The 18,092-nt window shown below is 43.3% G+C and overlaps 1 protein-coding gene and 1 long non-coding RNA gene across 9 annotated transcripts in view; one reads left to right on the top strand and one right to left on the bottom strand.

The window, feature by feature from the left end:
* TSPAN4 (tetraspanin 4) overlaps window positions 1–18,092 on the top strand; it is a 442,443-nt gene that overhangs the window by 409,516 nt on the left and 14,835 nt on the right. For all 8 annotated transcript variants that reach the window (XM_040608032.1, XM_040608035.1, XM_040608034.1 and 5 more), the window contains one exon: window positions 11,183–11,284. In XM_040608032.1, coding sequence (XP_040463966.1) covers window positions 11,183–11,284 — 102 coding nt within the window. The remainder of the gene's footprint in view (window positions 1–11,182; window positions 11,285–18,092) is intronic.
* Window positions 2,989–5,351, bottom strand: LOC121094471. Its single transcript, XR_005829858.1, has 2 exons — window positions 5,080–5,351; window positions 2,989–4,119 (listed from the first exon to the last, which is right to left on the bottom strand). It is a non-coding gene; the product is annotated as an uncharacterized LOC121094471 (long non-coding RNA).

Raw genomic sequence — 18,092 nt, 5'->3', positions numbered from 1 at the left:
GCAAGGGGGAGGCATTTAATAGCAGTTACTTCTGTTGCTTTTGTTATGTACGAGCTTTACGAGACATTTTATTTACCAGTTTATAATATGTTCACTGAATAGCTTACCTGAGGACTGACAACAGTAATTCCAGTTGCTGAAGGTCAGAACTCTTGTGGTGTCAGAGATGTTGTTTTGGAGAGGGAATGGTTTATAAGCTTGGATGTTACCCTAATAGAAATATGGGTTTGAGGCACTGGAGACACTATTTGATGATGCCAAGTACTAGAAATGTGGGTAACTCCATTGATTTTAGCAGTCAGGCAGATTTCTACTAGCTGAGGAGCTGGCATACAGCATAACCTGTGGTTCTTACAAGTACGTGTTTATGTGATTGGAAGAACATAACATATTTTCAAGGAAGAAACTACTATAGGTAAGGAGATAATTAACTTTTCTGGTGTTTAGTCAGGAGGATATTGAGATCCTGTTCCTTTGTGGTTTTGGGTTTTTTTTTTGTGTTGATTTTTTCAAAATAAAGCCAGGCAACTCTTCCAATGGTCTTGCAGAGTTTTTGCGAAGTAGCCAGATGCTCCTGCAAAGCCCTCTGCCTCTTCCCTGGCTCGGTGCTTTATGCTGCCTCTCTCTCTGGGGGGCATTCTGCGTGCTCCCACTTTCAGGCTGAGCAGAGATCACCCCGCAGGAGGCACGGTGCTTGCTGTAGTGAGCCTGGCTTCGCCTGCTGGGCTGTTGCCTCCAAGGGCAGTGGTAGTTCTCTTCACAGCATTATTTATTTTAAATGAGTTAATTTCAGAGAGAGCATATCTTACGAATAATAAAGCAGGCTGTGTGCAAATCTCGCTTTCCCCTAAGGATTAACGTTCCCTGCATCTAGGAAGACACAGTTTCTTCAATCTGTTTCCACAGAATCGCTTTTTCCAGACAAGTTTCTTCTGGCAGAGTAACAGATTTTAACCCTTCAGTGGGCTGCCTTGGTTTGGTTTTTAATGGGTCTTTTAGTTCCAGCAGAGGGAAAGGTTTGTTCCCCCTGTCCCAAGGAACACTCCTTCCCCCGAGGATGTAACCAGCTCTCTTCCCCACTGGCTGTACAGCTCGCCCTGGAAGCAGAGCAGCTCTGCCACCGAGGGGTGGCCATGCCAGTGCCTGGGGTTGACGATGGGGAGCTTGGCTGCCTTTCCCGTGGTCCCCAGCAAGGTTCAGCTGCCACCAGTGGCCCGATCTAGTTAAGGTGTAATTGCTTTGACTTTTGCAGAGATGTATTTACTTTATGGGACAAATTCTGTATTTTGGCTTGTATTTCCCTGCCAGAGTTAGAAATTTAAGAGGAAATGAAGTGACTTGGATAAATAGATCTGCAGATAGCCCACGTGGTTTGTGGGACTTGTCCATCTTCTCTTACCTTAGTGACAGGGTAGGGTATGGTTTGCCTTTGCTATCCCTCCTCCCCTGATATTTTAGTAGTGCACTCTTAGTTGAAAGCTTTCTCATTCACCTTTAAACTAAGTAAATGAGCGTTGTAAATAATTGAAGCAAAGGTTGATCCCACGGGACGGCTGCAGCAAATGGCTTAGTGGGCAAATGGCCAAGTCCTTCATCTCTGTGAGTAAACTGCTGGCTTCCCCTTGCCCAGCTCACAGCATCTGCAAGGGAGTCTGTGTCCAATGTCACTGTTCCGCCTAATATATAATCACACAACGGTCATTAGTTCCTACAAGGGAAGTGGCTTGTCTCCCGGCTTTGATTTGCCTCTGCACGTCCTGAAGCCTTTGTGGCAGCTAATTGGATCTCAAGCTCTATTGACATGTGCATCCCTAGGTGGCTGGGGTTTTTTTGCGCTTTTTTTTGGTCTGTATAGATGGAGGTAACAGGTTGTTAGCACTTGAAACACAAATGCAACCCACCTTTCATGTCTCTTGGAAAACAAAGGCTCAACAGCATATATCATGTTAATTAGCATCCTTCTCAATTTACTTATCTGAGGTTATACTGATGTTTCTTGAGGACAAATGAAAGTGATTATCTTTTTAAAAAAACAAAAAAAAGGGGGGGGGGGTGGTCGGGGCAGGGGCACACCACAAAGAGGCTGAATACAGATATACTGGGAATATTCTCAGCATAAGCATAGGTTTTGAAAAAAATAGGCATTTCCCTTTTCTGCTGGCCTGGATTCAGCGTACAAGGGATTTTAATACATGAGCCTGGGTCAGAGGGGTCTTTGCACCCTGGAACAGGTGTGGCCCTGTAGCCACTAGACATCAAGGCAAAACTGTTTACTGGGACATGCAGGAAAGGAATGACTCCTACAGGACCATGTCTGGGGAAAGACGATTCGAATGAGTAGAGGCGGTGGTACAGAAAGGAGATAATGGCTTTGGGGATAGGTTATGAGATCTGCGGGACACGAGGCTGGTGTGTGAAGACAGAGGAGCATTGCTGAGGGCAGCAGTTGGTGGGATATGTAACTGGAGAAAGGGGATAGAAGCTTTTATGTGTTGGTCATCTTTGGAGCGAGTGTATGGAGAAAACCTGCTATAAAGGGAGTTTAATTTTGAAAATGACATGGTAGTATTAGGTCGCAATGGCACCCAGCTTTGCTGGTGTCACTGCTGTTGAGAATGTTAGTGCTGGTTTTTCCCAACCAGCTCAATAATCCAAAGACGACCTTACTGATATGTAAACAAAAGGTTCCTTCTAAGGAATCAGCATAAGGTATATCCTGAGTGCTGTATAAATAATTAGATATGTCACAAAAACCATGCACCTCAGTGTTCACTCACCTGAAATTCCTCCAACATGCTCGTGAGGCTTTTGTCACTCAAAATGCATAATGCCCAAGAAGAAATGACTTAATATCCTGGTAATTAATTTGCAGTGCCACTCTTTTGTGTATGTAATTTATTTGATTTACCTGCCTAGTTTTGCCCAACCCTTTCCCCTGTTTGCTGCAGCATTCAAACTCCTTTGAAACAAGAAGCAGCAAGCCAATAATTCATGTTTAAAGTTTTTATTCCTAGGTTCACTAAAAAGAAACAAGATTTGCGGAGTTTTTTTTGAGGAGGTCTAGAACTATGTCGTTGGAAAGTGCCCGTGCACAAGGTGCCATACAGGAGAGAGAGCTGGATGTACACATCCTCTTAAATAAGGATTCAGCTGTGCTATAAGCTTCATTCTCTATGCAAGCAAAGAACATGCATAAAGGCACCTTAACGTTTTGAGCCCGTATCTCTGAGCTAGTTATGATGTACTTTATTTAAACAAGTTTGGGGACTTGATGCACCATTTATTCAGCTGTTGCTGTGCATAGGAGCAGATCAGATGGCAGAGGCCTCTCTGGCTACAGAAAAGCATGTTTTCCCCTTACACCAGCAATGACAGGAACATTCACTTTGTATGGAACAATGATAAAATGCCTGTCTCTCCCTTGGACTTGAAAGGAAGCATTTGGACAGAATCAAGTGCAGTTTGCTGAAAATATTTGAATTTGCTCTTGCATAAAATTTTTTGAGTTGCAGAGCCTGGTGAATTGTCATACTTGTGATTACTTTTTAAAAACAAAGTGGCACTGAAGCTGCTGGTGGTGTTCATTGGCATTTTAATAGTATGAATAGTACGGGAACATTTTGGTGGCTCCTTTCTTGCAGGCCTAGCTGCCTGCCGTGTCAGGTGCCTTGACGCCTGCTTTTGAGCATGAAGACAGTGACTGAAACTGCAATTGTATGTACAAACCATGGACCCAGGAAAAACTGATTTGAAAAACCCAAGTTCCTTGACTTTCTCACTAGCTTTTTGTTAATAAAAACCATTGCAACTTCTTAGTTCTTGTCAGAGCGTGTGGCAGCAGACCCTTTCTCTTACAGTTCCATCAGCTGCCTGCTCCAGGCCAATGCAAGATGTACTTGTCCTTCCTTTTGGTTCCTGATGAACGTCAGTTTTACCTTCTCAGGTAAATGCCAGGAGCGTTACTGACCTCTCAGGTTAGTAACTCCATTCCTTGTCTCAGATTCTGTGCAGGGCTTCATGTGTCAGGTTGGTTTTGGTATTCACACACCTCCTCCAAATTATATTCCTAATTTTACAGCATGAGTGGAGTCAGGTTGTTCCTGGTTTACAAATGGAGAACTGAAACACAAGAGAAACAGTGGCTTTTCAAGGCTGTGTAGGAAGCCTGTGTCACAGCACAAGGGTCTCACCTCAGCTGACCCAAGGCAGCATGTTTCAGAAATGTTTGTTCTTCTTCCCACACCCAAACCATTTCCTATGATCTTCTGTTGCTGCGTTCTCTCTTTTGCTCTGGTTACACAGCCAATGCCAGTGCATCTCTCTTGGTAGCAAACACTGCTAGAGTGAATAAGCAATTCACCTAACTTACTGATCCTTGGAAGGTCCATAAAAACGTTTGACTACTTCTGACACAGGCTTTTGCAGTCAAGCTAGGGAAGGAGAATTCACTAAGCAAGTATTTTGCTGTGTTTAAAGAAGCAATTACATAAAAAAAAAAAAAAAAAAAAAAGTTAAGTTGTGGAGTTGTTTCACTTTTGGGGAGGAAGTGAGGAAGAGAGAATCTCACAGAGCTGGGCAAAGAGTCCTGGAGATGCTGTGTGACACTGATGACACTGACAAGAAATGAGTATATTGTCCAAAGTAATAAACTGCCAAACAGCAGCAAAACTCATGCAATGTCTCTTCCTTAGTAAAATCTTACCAGATTTCTGGTTATAGGCAGATAGCATAAGGAGGATGTCAGTCGAGGAGAGCATGTCCTGCTCTCAACTTCTTACAGACAGGCTTGAGGACATCTCATTTAAAACACGCCTTACCTGTTGGTACTATCAATCTCATCTCTTCTTAATAGGCAAGAGGGCTCCCACAAATGACCTTATAGATTAGACATTTTCTGTTTGCATTCGATTTCCCACTCCCTGCTATTTGAAGAGAGTGATTATCAAGGCATTAAATTAAAAGTTTTGCCCGGTGGGAAACTATTGGATATTTTGTCATTTCCTTACAGCCTCCCCTGTTCTGAGAGAGGCAGAGGGGTAGGGGAAGCAATCACCAGAAAGGTCAGGGATATTTACTTACCTATATTGAAATGCTGTTGAGAGGCTTTGTCCAGTTTAGGGGGCTTGTTGGATGGCATTTTCGTTCATGACATGGTAGGGAAGCATTGAGGCTCGAAACTAAATGTCTCCATTTACCTGCAGGTTAGAAAGCTGGGGGTGCTGCTGGCACCGTCTGGCCTTTGCCTAAAGGCTGTGCCAGAATCTAAGTGACGTCTCACGCTGACAGCAAGTTAAGAGCCTTCTTTTGGCCTTTCTTCCAGAGAGGATTGCAGACAAGCACCTCCCCTCTCAGTGTGCTGCGACAGTGGAAGGGCTTTGTCTCTTCAGTATTGGCATCGCTTCAGTTTAGTCAAACTCTTGCATCACATTCGCTGTAAATACTGATAACACCCATATTCTATGCAGTTACAACTTGCTTGTTTGCCCAAGAAGTTTTGCTCCAAAGCACTATATTCTCCTTATCAGCAGCAAAATGACAGGACTGGGCTACTGAGGAAGCAGTACTTGTCTTCTGTTTCATGCCTTAACAGTAAGTACACAAACTCCAAAGCTGTTCATTTAGACAGAGTGTGAAAGATCTGTCAAACAGTCCGCAGGAACTGAGAAGGCTACTGCAATCCTGTAGTATGTCTGGAGTACATCTGTAATACAGAATGGAAATAATTATGAGCCTCGCTGGGGTTTTGCAGAGCAGAATGTTTGTGTAGGGCTTTCAGTGTGCTGTGTCTGTGCTAAGCAGGGTTTTGTTGTTGCTGCTGTTAACAGTTTTTATCTCGGCCTCAGTTATTCTTGGGTTGTCTTGTTCAGGAGGCAAGGTGGACCCTGACAGCTCCTGGTCCTCTTGAAGGATGCTGGCTTCTGCAGCGAGGAGTGTCAGCCAGCCAGCCACAATCCTGCCTGGAGGCTCCAGATTTCCAAAGCAATGAAGGGACAAAGCTGACAGTAAAACAAATCTTACGTGGAAATTGCTGCAGCTTAAGTAGCTGTCTCAAGGGAATACAGTTTAAGAAGGAACCACTTTTTAATTTGGCCTGAATTTATACACAGGCTTAAGTAAGATTTTTTTAAGGGATGTTGTGTCACAGCTGTAGTGTAGATGAGGCTCAGCTATATCCCTGGCCATCACTGCATTCATTCATTCTCAACTGCATCAGCTGCTTCCAGCCACTTTTCCTGACCTCTGTGGCAGTTTCTCTCTAGTCCGGCTGCATTCCTTGTAGCTTTCTCTTCTCTAGTTCAAATACGGCGTTTCCTTCCTCACCTGAAACTCTCTGCCCATGACTTGTCTGCCTTAGAGTACTGGGGTTTTTAGAAAGTCTTTGTAATAGGGCAATGAGAGATTTTAAGAGCCAAATTGAGGCCTAATGGAATGGAAATCAGTGAGAAAGTATTTGTGTTCCTTGGAGTGGGAACAGAATCTTACCTTAGATAAGTGCTAGTGATGTGCATGTCCCACGCTAAGGAGTGGTTCTCTTGCTGTTGTGGATTGTAGTAGATAACCACTCTAAGCAACAGGACAGTGTAACTTACTGTCAGTAGGAACACCACTGAAACCTGATGGTGCTGATAAGCATGAGCAAGCCTCCCACGTGTCTGAAGTCAGAAGTCATAGGAATTGACATCGATGGGGTGCCACCGTGAAGCTTACACCTCTCATCTGCTGACCAGTGAATCCCAAGGAGGAAAATAATTTTTCTCTGCTTCAGTTCCAGATTGATAGAAGGTTCTTACCGCTTAACCTTTCAGAAACTTTTTCTTCGAAGGAAATCTCTGGTATTCCACATGACTAAAAATAGGAATCTCAATTAGAATAACAGTTTGCCTGCTGAGAGTTTTTATTCTGCTCCATTGTGCTCCTTCACCAGATAGACTTGTGCTTTGTGAAGGGCCTGGCTTGCGTATGGGAGAAGTTCAGATTCAAACTGCGGAATATTTAATATGGTACTTGCAGTCCCTGTTTTACAATAGACATTTCTGCCTGGCTGAGGACTGGTAGCACAGAGACAAACAAGAGAAGCTGACAGATTGGTGAATGCTGGGTGGGATCGTTTTTCAGGAGACGTGATGAATCACTGCTGCAGCATTTCATTTTCAGAAAGATCATTTTCTGAAAAACTCAAATTGAAGGCAGAAGAGACAGCTGGGAGTGTTTTGTGAGTTTTCATTTAAATCAAATATACAATTAGAATAAAGGCATATTGCAAAGTTCCTGCTATTCTAAAAATATTTTGAGGAAGAAACAAGCATGAGGTTAGCAGGAAACAGAATAACCTAGAGAAACGTTCGCCAGCTAGGCTTCGCAAATAGGTGTTGAGCTTTACTTGCCCCTCTCTGTTCAAAGCCAGTGGGAATGATACGTCTAGAGCTTTCAGCAGTGCTTCTATTAGGGGAAAAACATCCATCCTATAACCTTGTATACAGGTTATTCAAGCAGAGGTCAGTGTGCTTTTAATAGCACTGAACTCGTCACAGCCTGAATGAGAGCAGTGGTCTTGTTTAATATCATCTCTGCATCTCCAAGGCTGCTTGAGCGTCAAGACTGATTAATTTGTGCAAGATAACATGTTAATAAAAACGGCTCTGCGTAACTGGCTGGAAGCAGGGGAGATGCAAATGTGGGGGACGTCATGCTGGTACCTCAGCTGTAGACACAGTGACAGGAGCCCGAAGGGCAATGCCTGCTTCCCCTTTCTGCTGGTGCCAAAAGGCCACAAACGCTGTTGTGCTGTACAAGGGTATTTCTAGGTGATGGTGAAGACCTCTTTGGCCCTAGCATAAGCAAATCGGAGAGTGGGAATGCTTTAAGGAGTAGCTCTATAAAAGAGACATTGAAATTCAGCTGCCTTTCAGAGAATAGCGCTGGTGCATTTACAGAACACTTGGTCAGAAGATCAGTTAGAAACTTTGTAAAGAACTATGTAAAATCCTACGTTTACAATCACTCAAATAAACGTAAGGCTCTCTGTGTCTATAAAACCATGCGAGATTTCCAGATAACTTCCTACGGCAGTGGACATGAAATAGAAAAGGAAAGCAGACTGGAGATCCTGTGTCACAGCTGTGTGTGCCTCTCTCACAGTTGCAGGCTGTATAGAGATGAGGGAGGTGAGGAAGCGAGACACACATGTGGCATGGCATTCTGAAAAGCTTATAGCCTTTTCCAAGCAAGATTCAAACAGGCACTTTCTTTTTAAAATATTTAAATATTTAAATGAAAAAAACCTAAAAACAAATAATAATGGATCACACAGTGTGCATGACTTGATGTTGAGGCCTTTTGAAACAGCAGTGAGAGAACTGGTCACATAGTACCCGTTTCCTTGAGTAATGCTCAGTTTCTGAAATAGGCAAATCTTTTCCCAGTTGTGTTCCCAGTGTCAAGGACTTGCTCTCTTTGTGCGAGGCAAGGTGGTTAGTTTTATGAGGAAGAGACGACATGCTTTCATGTTGCCTCAGCAAGGTGCTTGCTAGTGTGTCTTCCCCAGGTAAAAGGACGAGCAGGAACGCTTGGTGAGGCAATCTCTTGGAGCCACGTTAAAGCACATGTGGACCAACAAAACCTTGTTCCCTATCTTGAAGTACTTTATAAATGTTGCTCTTAAGTTACTAAATTATCATTATGGTGATGTTGTTATTATTGATCTCAAACAGGACATGACGATTGCACTAAGGGTAGCCCTAGTAAAAGGGATTATCATGCTGAGCCACTGCATTGGTTTGCAAAGCAAAATCTGAGTGAAGAAATGCAAACTTTGCATCTTGCATCCTTTTGGTAGCACGGTGTTTACCCTTCAGATAAGGATTACTGTTTCATTTGACCTTATCTCCCTTGTTCCATATTAGTGGTGATACGTACAGTAGGCTGATGCGTAGCGCTTTCACTTTACAGGGCAGATTTTTTCAGGTGTGATAATTACAGTTCCAAATAGACCCTTCTTTTTTTGTCTTCGAGGCCACAGATCTACTACCTAGATTTCTGTCTCCACCTGCCTTCGGCTATGCTGTTCCTCTTCACCTCTGTCCCTTTCTGAAAAAGATTTGGTTTTTCAACAATTCATTTACCTCACTACCTCTGTAGGACACTCACTAAATCTCAAAGCCTCTCTCAGGCCAGCAGCACAACCGTGCCCTTCCATCCCAACTGGTGGCTCTGCTGGAGACCGCAGCAGGTCTAGTTGAGACACAGGGAGCTGAGGGTAAGTGAGGAGCTGAAACCCAGTTCAGTCTCATTCTTAAATGAGCTCTAGGAATCCCACACAGCTATAAGTTTATAATTTTTTGCCTGTAATTTTCTCAAGTAATTCCAAATTTAATGATAGCTTTCAGCTTTGGTTTTTCTCTTCTAATTAAGGTACCAGTGACTATGTATAATCTCTGTGTAAAGTCAAAAGCAGCTTACGTGGTAATCACAGTGGGAGCACAGCACCTACTGTTCTCGATAGCCATCCATGAGAAGTGCTTGCATGATGGGTAAGGTGCTGAGATGATGTATGTCTGTCTTGCACTGTCCCCAAGTTATTTTATTGGTGGCTCAGCTTGATGATGGTGGTAAACTTTCAGGAAGGAAACAAAAGAATTGTAGAGACCAAGCACAACCCTCTGCACATAGAGCAGAGACTTCTTGGACGTTATGAAGTTTTGAGGTCGTAGTTTTTTGTGGAGTCATAGTGTTACATAACTTTACGTTTACCCCATAATAATTATGATGTAGTTGGTTGAAAATTCCTCTTTTACACTGTGGACAATGCTTTGCATCCACTTTTTTTTCAGGAGCAAGTGAAAACAATTCTGACTGAGGAAAGCAGAAGGAAAATCAAAGTGTATGCTAGAAGCAGAATACATTTGTTCCCTCTGTTAACTCAGAATTAGCGTTGGTTACTTCATTTGAGACCCCCCTCAATGAGGACCACTGGAATGACTAGTGTCAGAGGGGCAGTCGCTAGAGAACACACCGTGTCCATCTGTTGTCCCATATGGAAAAGAGCATGTGTTAACTTAGACTGTCCTGACGGGGCAAGCTGTGAATTGAATTTTGGTTTTCTTTTTGACTCTTGCAGCAGCAGGAAGATCTGAGTGGCACTGTATTTTGCAGTCAGATTTATATCAGGTTGATAGAGAAGGAAATGGGACAGGTCTGCTCACCCTTCTTGCTATACCTCTGATGTCGACCAGCCCGCTAACACCGACAGGCACCCAGGGGAGGGGGGAACGTGCAGGCGAGTTTGAGCAGCACTATTCAGTGCTTTTCATTTACAACAGAAAAATCAGGTTAAACCATGAATACCCATTTATTATTTGCTTCCTTTTTTGTGTTTGCTTGATTCTGTAGGAATGTGTATGTATGGTTAGGCTGGAAGAGAGGCACTTGCAGTCATTTTGGGTACTACCTGATGGTGACCAGTGGATGCACAATAGGCTGCCTTACCAGCAGAGACTCTCAACAAGCACCACCTTCAATTGCAAAAGCCTCTAAAGCAGAACGTTGTGCTCTCACTAAGTTAACAAAAATGCGTTTATTTAAGAGCAGCTCCATTTAGTAACTAAATTCTTAAATCCTGTCTGTCGTGAATTTTGTATAGCTCATTCCCTTCTGCTTCAATATAGCTACATACATTCTGTTGTAAGAAGAGGGGTACCCTAGCCGATATAATGAACACAATTCAGAGCATCAGTACAATGTTAATGCCGCTGTTGATCTCTCAGGAAGCATATGGAAGATGCTGACGGGTACTTGGCCACAATTAAAGATAATAAGCTAAAAGGAAATGCTGTGTGTAGATGAATGTTTTAATATATATGCCTTATTTGCAAAAAATGAATGATTAAACTGAATCCAGTCTCTCTATAGTACTTTGGTGGTTAAGTGAGAGAGGGAAAAGATATTCTGGAGGTCTGTGATGGAAAACATGAACATTTAACTCCGAACAGGAACTCCTTATGTTCTTTACAAAATGCAGATGCCTTCTGTCTCTGCTGGAGAAAGGCTTTAGGAAATGCTGGTTAACTTGTTACTCATTTCAGTACAGGACTGTTGTTCAACATCTCCCTGCTCCGTGTGCTTTGATTCTGAAATGTGGTACTCGGCACATTTTGAGTTTGGTGTCTTTTGTTGTTGGTTTTAGATTGACAGGTATGCTCAGCGGGATCTGAAGAAAGGGCTTCATTTGTATGGGACAGATGGAAATATTGGCCTAACTAATGCATGGAGCATCATTCAAACAGATGTAAGTCTGAACTTTTTTTTTTTCCTTCCTCTTTACCCTCTGGGTTCTGTAACAGCATGTTTTGGTGTGAACCTAATTAAACCTTCAGAGCCCAAACCGATCTCTTCCTCCCACCCAGTCAACACATTAGCAGCTAAACTCTCTGCTTTTTGTAACATGGTAATTTTTATTTATTTCCCCTTTGACCAGGATAGCTTATTTCTTTTAAAAATCTATATTGTATTGATGCCTAAATATCATATAGGCCCATGCTAGGTGGAGAGTGAAGGAGATGGTCAGGAAACAAGCAGTACCTTCTCTTTAAAGTCAAAGGGACAGCTTATATTGGAAGAAAGAGCAATAGCGTAATAACAAAGAACCACTTCAATCCATTTTCATTTCTGTCCCACCTCCTTTCATTGCTATTGTTGTTTCTGCTAGTGAAAAATGGAAACTGGCCATGGTGTTTCAGCCTCCTACAGTCAATGCATTTTTTCAGCAGAATTCATCCTTCACCGCAGATGGGCTGGGAATGTGCTTTTGCTGTGTTGCCACTGCTAGCTGCACCCTTCTGCTTCTCTGACAGCGCTCTGACAGTGTTTGTCTCGCAAGGACTGGTGAACGCTACACCTGACTTCCTCCTTTTGTCCCTGTGTGGCTTGCTGAGGAAACACCGTCACCGACAGTTCACTTTTATTAGCTCTGTCCTTCTCATAATCAGTTCAATCGGTTCTCTTGGGGGGATGATCTTTCTGATTTGAATTTCTCTGCTTCTTGAATGAGGAAAACAACTTTTCTTCTGCTTTAGGAAGAAGCACTTGTACTGCCGTGGATTCACTCAGAAAACCATACACAGCTTTCTCAAATTCTCTTCCAGAAGCGCTAGCATGGTACAGACAGGCAGGGCTTTAGTCTTGCCTCTGATGTCTTAAATCAGCCCAAGCTGATAAACTCTCCCAATGCTTCCAAGGTTATATGGACTGTTCAAGATGATGGGTAGGCTACCTACCGCATTCCAATATGATAAACCTGCTTAATTACCCTTTACTAAACATCTTTCCATCTGGTAGTGTCAAGATTCACAGTCACTCCTCTGTACCATACAAGGTAACAGGAACAGCAGGCTGCTAAGAAAAGGTCTGAGAAATTAAAACTTTGGTATCACTAACAACCGAAGAACTGGTGGCCAAACTCCGTGTGCATCGCTGGGGCCGCGGGAGCTGTCTGCTGAGGGCAGTAGGTTGACAGCAACAGTACTTTGTGTGAAAGACAAACAGCTCAGGGCCAGCAAAGGGGCGAACAAGCTTTCCACCAGTCCTTCATGCCAACCACTGCCCGTGGAAGGCTCTTTCAGTTACCTTTAAAGGGCTTCAGCATCCCGCAATACTCTTAGTATTTTTCTCCTCCAATACTATAATCAAACACGAGAAACCATTAGTTACTAACAAGAGAAATGCATTTTGTGGTGCTACCCAAGAGTAAGTCACGTGAAATACAGATAAAAATTTTAATATTATTGCTTATATCACACAGTATTAGAAATTTTACTCTTTTACACTAACTGAACTCTTCTTAGTAAAAATGTAGTAAAAAATTGCTAATATTAAGATGTTAGCAGTAAATATTAATCTGGTTTCAGTGACACCCCAAGAACTATTAAAAGCATATAGCAAAGGTGGGGGAAAAGCATTATTTGGAGGACTTAGGAGATATAAACCCTTTGTTTCTGCTCCCCTTTCTGTAAAATAGGTGTGAGAATATATACTATGTCTAGTTGACCTAGACACATTTTTCAAGATGTTCACAAGTTCAATTGGATTCAGAAAACATGTAAAAGAATAATAAGAATTTTGGAAATCTGCATTATGGTGAGAAATTTTGAAAACTTTCTATAACCAGGAAAAGATGAAATAGCGATGTGATTGTAGTCCTTAAAGAGAGAGCAGGAAGGGGAAAGGGTTTTGAAAGAAAAGGGCTCTGTGATTGATCCAAGAGCTAAAAACTTAAGGTACAGATATCTGATGGTAGGATGCAGCTGTACAGCAGGATGGTGGATTCTTTTTCTCTGAAGTGGACAGGTTGGGGGGTGTGTGTGTGTGTGTGTGCCTAAAAGAAATGGTCTTGTTCAGTGCCAAGCTTGGATTTGAGGCAGGAGCTGACAGCCTGTGGTCTGTGTAGCGCTACAGATCATGCTCAATTGTCTTAATGATTCCTTTTGGCTTTGAAACCTGTTATGGTTTAAAGAGTATCTTGCAAGTTTTAGATGAAACTAACGTTAGCCAGGGCTTCGGTGCCCAGAAGATAATGGGGAAGTGCCATCTCACAAGCCTTGTACAGTCATGTTACATCACTCTCTTTTCTAACGTGGCAGCTATGAAATTACCACGCAGTGTCTTGATGGAACCATAGTGTTAAAGCCTCCATGCTCCCTGTGCAAGGCACTGAAGAGAAAAGCAACGAGCTCCCACAGACCCATATTTACTGCTCTGCATAATCGTTTTTCACAGGTTATCTTTCAAAACTCTTTAGGAATAGACTATTGCAGTGGTGCAGTGAAGGCAATCCCAGCATGGTTAATTATGTAAAGCACTTGGCAGTTGAATAGCAATATGTAAATGCCAAGTATTTTTTTTGTTGTTGTTGTTCAGTAATAACCGTTATCCTTTACATCCCTAATCAGTAGAGTGCAATCACTGGTAGGAGGATTAGGCCAATACAGGGGACTTTCTGGAAGGCAAGTCCCAGCCCAGGCTTGCTGTTTGCATTCTGGCTCCTAAGAGACAGCTCTCCAACCCCCCCCATCAGAGCCAGCCCACTAGGTAGGACAGGGTCTCAGCATGGACTTTTCTCATGGGGCCAGTGGGCGTCAGGTGGCTGAGCTACAGGCCGTGTCTGTATGCGCGTGCAAAACAGCAACCTCAGGAAAAAGCATGACATGTGAAAAACATGACAGTAACAAATCATGATGAGTCCCTGTCCCTTGTCCTCTGTGCATCTCTCTGCATTCGCACTCATTTCTTTGCAAAAATATTTTTCAGAGCTTGAGCAGGATGGCGCTGTGGTTATAGCAGTAGGCTCAGACATCAGGGATCTATGTTATGGCATCATTCTTAATTTCTCTTACCACTGGCTTAAAGAAAGACCATCCTCGCCCTGAGTTCATGAAGTACAGCTCTGTATGGAAACTTTTGCTTAAAGCAGGCGGGGATGGGTGGGTGGGTGAAGTTTCTCCATGACATTTAAATGGCATTTGATTTCTGCGGGACTGGCCGATCACAAATCAGGGGAGAGTTTTGTTTGGGAGTGTGGATACCCAGTGCACACAGTGACTTGGGAGGGGTGACCACTGTATTTCTTATTCAGGTGCGAGAGGCCTGAGCAAACTTTTTTTGGGGTAGCTTTCTTCTCTGAAGCCTTTGTGCCTTGGGAAACTGTTTTCCTCTTTTTAACAGAAGCATACGATTCCCGAGTAAGTGGGAACAAGGGAAGACCAGGGTCCACCAGGCCCGTCTTTACGGAGGAAGTTGCAGTTTTGGTCCATGACTGATCTGTTCAGATTCTGACAAATGAGCTGGGTTGAGCTGCATACATGTACCGCCTGTTAGAGGAGAAGCACCAGATTCATTTTGCAGGCGTATTAAGCCTCTAGGTCAGGGAGCTGTTTTAAATTAGAACACTTTATTGATTTCTTTTTAATACCGTCAGCTAACCAACCTCACAGCCTTTCCCAATAGTGTTTCAAACCTTAAAAGGATCAGAAGCACAAGCAGGTGACTTTTGTGTGTCATGACTGAAGAGTACGAAAGCTTACAAAGTGATTTTGAACATGACTAAAATTTTAATAGTTTAGGATCTAAGTTACCTTGAACTGCATCACACTCCGTACCAACCAGGACTGGCTAAAGTTACAGGTAGAGATCATTAGGAAATGAGAAATGGGCATTAATTTTTAAAAAGTTGCTTCATCCCCAGCATCTTTGTGATCAATATTTGAACACTTCTCCTTTTAACTAACCAGGCAGTAATTTGAGAGGCATGCAGAAAGCTTATTAGCTTCACTAAAGTGAGCAAATTCCGCTCACTTTTACTGCTGTGTAATGCCTTTCATGTCTGTTTAGACCACTGTAACAGAGAACAAAATTTGACCCATCTTCTTCAAGCCCAGTCATTGATTGTTAGATTAAACCATACGTTGGGATTACTGCTAAGAATCCAAACCGCCTATTAAACATGATTTTAGAATAAAACTGTCTTATTCACCACTTTTTACAGTGATGGAGGAAAATAGCATATAAAAGCCACCCTACCCCTACCCTGTCCCTGGTTGTTCATCACATTCAGAAAACTGTAAGACCAGGAATTGCAAAAAGCTGCCTGCAACAAGGATTGGGTGTCTTTTTGTTTTCATGAACCCTACCCCAGCCTGGTTGACGTTGCAGGAATTTGACAAAGAAAACAAGGCATACCTAGCTGTCAGTACTGGCATTGCTGTAAAATACATACAAGAATCTAGCTTCTCAACATCTCTATTGCACTAAGGTAGAAACTTTGTTTAACATTAATTACCAGCCCTAGATACCCTGTGCTAGAGCAGCTATTACTTGTTAACACATAAATCAAGTGATTTGCAAGCAGCGTTGCTTTCCGTGAGCAGAGCACAGAGCTCTCCGTGCTGCCGGGTGCCGCCTGGCCAGGGTGAGCACTTTTCAGCAGCAGGACCTTCCACTGCGTCATTGCACTGAGCTGCCCCTGCATATCCTGAGCTCTTGGGAACCAAGGAGCCACTTCAGGACCCCACGGGTAATCAGTAGAGGAGGGATTTATATCTCTCTGATAAAGGAGGGAAAAAATGTGCTTTGACATCTCGGGAGACAGAGCCTCCCACGTGAAACAAACAGCAGCGCATTGTCAGTATTCCTGGAAATGTTCAGCAGCAGGAGCTTAGACACTCCAAGGCATTTGACAAGGTTTTGCTTGTTTGAGCAAGTCTGCCAAACAGTGTACAAGTGTCCCCGGAGCCACTACGCGATTGTCACCTTATGCTGTAAGTACCTGCATTTGCTCATGTGGGCAGGCACAGTTGCATCTAATCATGCGTGCTCCTTCACAGCTGCAAGCTCTACAATCAAGTGACCTTAGGTGTCCAAGTCAAGGTGTCTTAAAGTTACTGCTTTTCAAGACAGTATCTGACATTTTTAACTGATTACCCCCCTTTAAAGTGTCTGGGTACCCCAGTATTAGTTGTAATTGTTTCTAAAAACCAATTTATAAAAAAAGTTTATTGTTTGCTGTTGAAACTAGGAACAAGACTAATCAGTTAGGCGACCTTCTCTAATTTTATCATTTAACTAGTGAAGGGACCAAGACAGAACTGTAAATGCAACCAAAAAATTAATGTGGTTGTAGCAAGAATCGAGTGTGGAATTGCTTTGTGACAGGCAGCGTAACTTTCTGGCATTGGTGGAACATCTGTCTTTGTGGAAAAACATGAAAGACAAAGTCTGATATAACTGGCTGCAACAAACTGCTGGTGGCAGAAGTTATCCTTCATGTGACCTGAGCGTTCTCTACCCTCCAAGCACAGGACTGTGACGCTCTCCTTGCTCAGATACCTTGTACATTTCAAAAAGAGACCATTGCTCTCAAATCTAAGAGAACTCTAAAAAACCCTCTTGTTTGGCTCTTGTCCTCAATGTTCCCCTTTCTTCTAATAGTCCTCATCTCCCTCAATGATTTGGCTACTTACCGTTCAGCTTCATGCACACAGGATAAACCAGTTGCTTGCCACATGATCCACAAACCACTCCTGCATTCCCTCCTCCCTACTTGGGCGTCCATAATGAAGTCTCTGAAGTTACTGACCTCTCAGTTTATCTTTTTGGCTTCTAGCCGGACCCCTTTGCTGAATCTATACCGGTGAGCCATTCGGTCCCACTGCTGCTCGTTTCCTTGTTCTTGCCTCTTTGACCTACTGCCATGGGGCAATGTCTCTGCTTCCTGAGAGATGCTATTCACCAGACTTGGTTTCCATGGGACACTGCTCACTCACTTGCTCTGGTCTCTGTGGTGTTAGCACTCCTCTGTGTTTGTCACTTGCTCTCCGTTAGGATTGTGCATCATCTGCTGCTTAATTCCATCGAGCATCCTTTCTTTGTCTTCCAAAGACATGAGGTCTCGTCCAGTTAGAGTTCCAGACAAATTTCTTCTGTTCCCAAGAGAACTGATCCTCATGCTACTTTCATTCTTTTTTATCCTTGATCTTTTCTTAGCCATTTCTCCCGTGGCTGGGACTGCTTTGTCTGCCAGCAGTGGTCAGCAAGTATCGATATTAAATCCTTTGCTCTTTCTTGTACAATACACAGAGGATCTGCGTGGGCAGGCAGTGTGTGTCCAGCTGCAGCTCGCCTTTGTGATCCTGCATCCCCCTTCTGGCTTACCAGGAAGTTTTACTCCTTGGAGCCCCAACCCTAGATCCTGGCCTAGCCCCGTTCTGCTTCACAGGCTCCACAGGAGCAGCTGTCCCCAAGCTCTTAGTGAGCTCTTAGCTACAAACCCTGTACTTCATCTCCTTAGTCTGTTAGGCTTTGACACCCTCAGCCATGCAGGATTATGGGGAGGACAGGTCTAGTCCCTATTTCAAACTTGTGTCACTTGTGTTTGGCCAGAACATCACTCATACGTCTCATCCCTTACTGCTGCACACCCTACATCACAGATGAGCCACATTTTCAGGGCTTGCTATTTACAAGCTGTCACTTCTCACTGTCTATCAAAGAGCTGCCTCCTGACTCTAATGATGACAGCCTGCAAGACCTTCTTGCTAGATTTC

Source organism: Falco naumanni, chromosome 10 (genome assembly GCF_017639655.2).
Source record: "Falco naumanni isolate bFalNau1 chromosome 10, bFalNau1.pat, whole genome shotgun sequence".
Lineage (NCBI taxonomy): Eukaryota > Metazoa > Chordata > Aves > Falconiformes > Falconidae > Falco > Falco naumanni.
Note: the sequence above shows the minus strand (reverse complement) of the source record. Positions and strands in the feature narration are given on the sequence as shown.